This window comes from Mandrillus leucophaeus, unplaced genomic scaffold, assembly GCF_000951045.1.
Source record: "Mandrillus leucophaeus isolate KB7577 unplaced genomic scaffold, Mleu.le_1.0 Scaffold226, whole genome shotgun sequence".
Classification (NCBI taxonomy): domain Eukaryota; kingdom Metazoa; phylum Chordata; class Mammalia; order Primates; family Cercopithecidae; genus Mandrillus; species Mandrillus leucophaeus.
Genome location: NW_012102321.1, coordinates 97,030 through 102,434, shown reverse-complemented (window position 1 = coordinate 102,434; position 5,405 = coordinate 97,030). Strand labels below are relative to the sequence as shown.

Here is a 5,405-nt window from a genome sequence, read left to right as displayed (position 1 = left end):
TTGCTGTGGAAGTGGGAGAAGACTTCAACATCAAAGTGATTTTTTCTACTCTCCTAGGAATGAAAGGAACACAAAGGGATCCAGAAGCATTTCTTGTCCAGGTATAGTACATAAACAATACTTGCTTCCTAGGGGAAAAGAATCTGCATTTTCTTTGTTTGGAAATTGTTGTGATATTTTCTTAACTGTTTTAAAAATTTCTAAGTTTGTGATTTATAATGTATTTTATGTCTTGTTTGACTAAACTATAATAATTAGATATAATCAACTTAAAAATTTTTTTTCCTGCCTATGTAGGTAGTTTGTGTACAAAATCATATTTATTTTTGAAAACTGAGGAAATACATGAAAGTACAAAAAAAGTTAAAAATTATAGTTTTAACATTTTGGTATATATGTTTGGTTATCTGTATCTATATAGTCTTGAAATTGGGATCATATTGCCCATACTTGTACATTATATTTTTACTAATATTGTAGACAATTACTCATGTCATTAGGAATTCTATATTTTTGTGAGTTTTTCTGGGATTAAATTTCTATAAGTAGAATTTTAGTATAAAAATATATATCATTAAATATTGTGATACTTCATGCCAGGTTACTTTCAGAAATGTAACATTTTAAAGCCGGGTGCAGTGGCTCACGCCTGTAATCCCAGCACTTTGGGAGGCTACGACGGGCAGAGCCTAGGAGTTCGAGACCATCCTGGGCAACATGACAAGATGCCATCTCTACAAAAAATACAATAAATAAATCTGGTTTCTTAATCAATCAAGATAGTTCTATTGCTCTTATATACTACTTACAGGAAGGAATATAAAATGTTGCATTTCTTTTTTTTTTTTTTTTGAGATAGGGTCTCATTTTGTCACCCAGGTTGGAGTGCAGTGGCACGATCTTGGCTTACTGCAACCTCTTCCTCCTGGGCTCAAGTGATCCTTCCACCTTAGCCTTCCAAGTAGCTGGGACTACAGGTGCATGCCACTACACTCGGGTAAATTTTGTATTTTTTGTAGACAGGGTCTTGCCATGTTGCCCAGGTTGGTCTCGAACTCCTGGGCTCAAGTGATCCACCCACCTTGGCTTCCCAAAGTGCTGGGATTACAGGCATGAACCACCACACTCAGCCTCAGATTTATTTTGTTTATTATTCATGCCTGCTGCTTCTGTTTCTTTTGAGCTAACTCATCTTAATAATGGATAAGGAAATTAAGTTCTCAAGCAGTTGAAAAGGACTGACTTTTTGTTTGTATGGATTAGAGGTCAGTAAATCATAGGCCAAATCTGACCTGCTGCTTGTTTTTGTAAATAAGGTTTTATTGGAACATAGCCCCTTTTATTTGCTTATATGTTGTCTGTGGCTGCTTTTGTGCTGCAACCGCAGAGTTGAGAAGTTGCAACAGAGACTATATTGCCAGCAAAGTCTGAAATGCTTACTAATTGGCCCTTTACAGAAAAAAATTGGTGACCCCAGATATAGGTCATGGTATTGGCAAAGATCTCAAGATGTTCTAGGATTAGGGTTAGCCTAAAGAATACTGAATTAAACAAGATAGTGGTATACTGTCTTCTTTTTTTTTTTTTTTTTTTTTTTAAAGTGCATGGATGTAAGCTGTCCAAGGCTGGTATGATGCTTGATGAAATAATTAATAATCTAGGCTCTTTCTTCTCCTTAGTGCATGACTTTCATCCTAAAAGTTACCTTATGGTCTAACATAAGATGTCTCCAGCAGCTCTAAACCTTATATTTAAGTTCTAGGCAGGAAGTAGGAAGAAGATGGGAAGGACAAACAGAATCTGATGCAGAGTAAATCTTGCTGAGACCCAACAATTTCTGTTTACATCTTAGTTGGAAGGGAGACTAGAAAAGAATGTTTTTTCAGTGGGTACTCTGCCAACTTAACTAAAGAGACTTTTTTTTTTTTTGAGACAGGTTCTCACTCTGTCACCCAGGTTGAGTGCAGTGGCACTGTCTCGGCTCACTGCAACCTCTACCTCCTGGGCTCAAGTAGTCCTCCCGCCTCAGCCCCCCAAGTAGCTGGGACTATAGGCATGTGCCGCCATGCCAGGCTAATTTTATATTTTTGTAGAGACAGGGTTTCAGCATGTTGCCCAGGCTGGTCTCAAACTCCTGGGCTCAAGTGATCCACCCGCCTCGGCCTCCTTAAGTTCTGGGATTGCAGGCATGAGCCATCTCGCCCGGCCATAAAGGGACTATTTTATTGTGGAAGGAGAAATGGATACTCAAGAGACAACTAGCAGTTTTTGTCAAGTGAAGCACCTGATGCACAGAGAAGTTTTGTGACTTGCATATTATGAGGCAAGCATCTACCCTTGTGAGGATTAGAAATGACCTCTTGAATTCCTGGTATAGTGTTCTAATAGTTTTAAAATTAAATCTCATTTCTTGATAGGATTACAGGACTCTCAGGTCATGAAAGTGTGATAAACTTAATATATCTAAGCTTCCAGGTATTTGAGAGTGTTTCAAAATTTCTTGAATAAGAAGGAGAAATATGTTAAAAGGACTGTGTAAATGATCATTTCTGAAGGGGTGTGATACAAAGCTGTGATCTTAACCTTGGTCTGCTTAATGCTTTAACAGAGTTCTTTGAGTATCTGGAAGGCATGTTTGTCATGTAACTTAAAATTTAAAGTTTGAGGGGTTAGGCAATCAGCTAAAAATAAAAGATCCTAAATTATCTGAATGGATTGTCCAATGAGCCAAATCAGAAGAGATTAAAATTTTAGTAGGAATAAATTTACAGCCTCAGTATAAGTTGGGAGAGATTTACCTATAAAGCAAACATGAATATACAGGGCTAGTTTATATAAAGCTGTCAACTAAAAACCAGAAAACTGCAATCTGAGATTACATTAATAGTATAATGTAGGTTAAAGGTGGTGGTTAGTCTTGCAGTCAGATGTTTTTCCCCCTCCTTTCCCGAATCATACCTTTTTAAAGTAATTATGTTCACTTATGAATGATTCCTATGCAGAATAATTTCAGGGAAGAGTGACTAGAATAGTGAGAGAATGTGAATGCATGTCTTAGGTGAATGGCTGAAGAAACTGGAAATGTTGAATTTAGTACTATGTATGATGGGGACCATCAAATATCTGAAGGACTTTTCCTGTAGAAGAGAGATTAGATATGATTATATTCTACATGCCCAAAAGGAAGAAAGCAGGACCAGTGGGTAGAAAATGTAGGGTCTAACATATAAAAGAACATTTTTTTTTTTTTTTTTTTTACAGAGTCTCACTCTTTTGCCCAGGCTGGAGTGCAGTGGCCGATCTCGACTCACTGCAAGCTCCGCCTCCCGGGTTCACGCCATTCTCCTGCCTCAGCCTCCCGTGTAGCTGGGACTACAGGCGCCCGCCACCGCGCCCGGCTAATTTTTTGTATTTTTAGTAGAGACGGGGTTTCACCATGTTAGCCAGGGTGGTCTCGATCTCCTGACCTCGTGATCTGCCCGTCTTGGCCTCCCAAAGTGCTGGGATTACAGGCGTAAGCCACCGTGCCTGGCCATAAAAGAACATTTTAAGTTGATAGTGCTGCCTTAGGAAATATTGAAGTCTTCCTTAATGAAAGAATTCAAACATATTGGATTTTTTGATCTTTCACAGTTCTTTCTAAAGTTGAGGGTTTTTTGTTTGTTTGTTTGTTTGTTTGTTTCAGGGTACTACACCTAGTTATGCCATATTGGTAGCTCTTATTTTGCATTTTGGTTACACCAAGGTCTTGCCATACATCGTGTTTCCACTGTATAAGAATATTGGGGGCCAGGCATGGTAGCTTACGCCTATAATCCTAGTACTTTGGGAGGCCAAGGTGGGCAGATCACCTGAGGTCAGAGGTACGAGACCAGCCTAGCCAATATGGTGAAACTCCATCCCTACTGAAAATACAAAAATTAGCCGGGCATGGTGGTGCATGCCTATAATCCCAGCTACTTGAGAGGCTGAGGCTGGAGAATCACTTGAACCCAGGAGGTGGAGGTTGCAGTGAGCTGAGATCGCGCCACTGCACTCCAGCCTGGGCAACAGAGTGAGACTCTGTCTCAAAAAAAAAAAAAAAAAAAGGCCAATTATTTTTATACGTCCTGTTAATCATTAGGGAGACTATTCCCTCTATGTTGTTTTGCAGGTATTACATTGGCTCGTCTTATTTTTAATGAACTAATTTTGAGAAGATGGAATTTAGAAGTAAATGTACTTTTGAATTTAAGGGACCTGTTTACTTTCTTTGTAGATTCTGTCAAAATCTCAATTGCCATCTGAGAATAGAGAAGGTAAAGTGTTGTGGACTGGCTGGTTCTGCTGTGTTTTTGGAGACAGTCTTCTGGAGACTGTTTCAGAAGATTTCACCTGTCTGCCCTTATTCCTTGCAAATGGAGCAGACTCTAACACAGCCATAATTGGAACTTGGTTTCAGAAAACCTTTGACTGTTATTTCAGTCCTTTAACAATCAATGCATTTAATCTTTCCTGGATGGCTGCCATGTGGACTGCATGCAAAGTGGACCATTATGTGGCTACTACTGAATTTCTTTGGTCTGTACCCTGTAGCCCTCAAAGTCTGGACATTTCTTATGCAATACATCCAGAGGATGCAAAAGCTCTATGGGACAGCATCCACAAAACACCTGGGGAGGTTACCCAGGAAGAAGTTGACCTATTCATGGACTGCCTTTATTCACATTTCCATAGACATTTCAAGATTCATTTATCAGCCACAAGATTGGTTCGTGTTTCAACATCTGTAGCTTCAGCACATACTGATGGAAAAATAAAGGTTAGTTTGAACAATCTAGTTAAGTAATTTTTCCTCATTTTATGGTTTTAAAAATGTATGATGAGTGTATTGTCCACATTGAAGAAACATACTTGAATGTATTCAAGACAACAGAGAGCTTTTATGTTATGGTTTATGGTTTACTAAAGTCTTTAGCCTTCTAGATATAGCCTTATAATGGAAGAACACTATATGCTGTGTGCTTCAGCCTTTGGTAATAATATGAATTATTATTTTGTAGTAACTTTGAAACTTTGAAAATTGTTTCTTGTGAAATTTTGAATTAATTTTCAGAGTAATAGAGAATTTTGTATGTTAGACAAAATTATAGCCAGAAACACAAGACTAAGATGTCATCTTTATATTCTAGGCTTTTCTATCCTTATTGGGAAAGAAATAATACAGACATTGTTTTATTCTCTGCAGAGTGATTTCTGATAAGAAGTATCAGAAATAGGGCAGGTGCGGTGGCTCATGCCTGTAATCCCAGCACTTTGGGAGGCTGAGGCGGGCGGATCACGAGGTCAGGAGATCGAGACCATCCTGGCTAACACAGTGAAACCCCGTCTCTACTAAAAATACAAAAAATTAGCCAGGTGTGGTG

At 38.6% G+C, this 5,405-nt stretch overlaps 1 protein-coding gene across 3 annotated transcripts in view; it reads left to right on the top strand.

Moving 5' to 3' along the window:
* CENPL (centromere protein L) overlaps positions 1–5,405 on the top strand; it is a 35,367-nt gene that overhangs the window by 27,135 nt on the left and 2,827 nt on the right. For 2 of the 3 annotated variants that reach the window (XM_011981409.1, XM_011981408.1), the window contains exons 5-6: positions 30–101; positions 4,259–4,801. In XM_011981409.1, the coding sequence (XP_011836799.1) occupies positions 30–101; positions 4,259–4,801 (615 nt within the window). Of the gene's footprint in view, positions 1–29; positions 102–859; positions 998–4,258; positions 4,802–5,405 lie in introns of all 3 variants that reach the window. The other variant, XM_011981407.1, reaches the window with a different exon arrangement.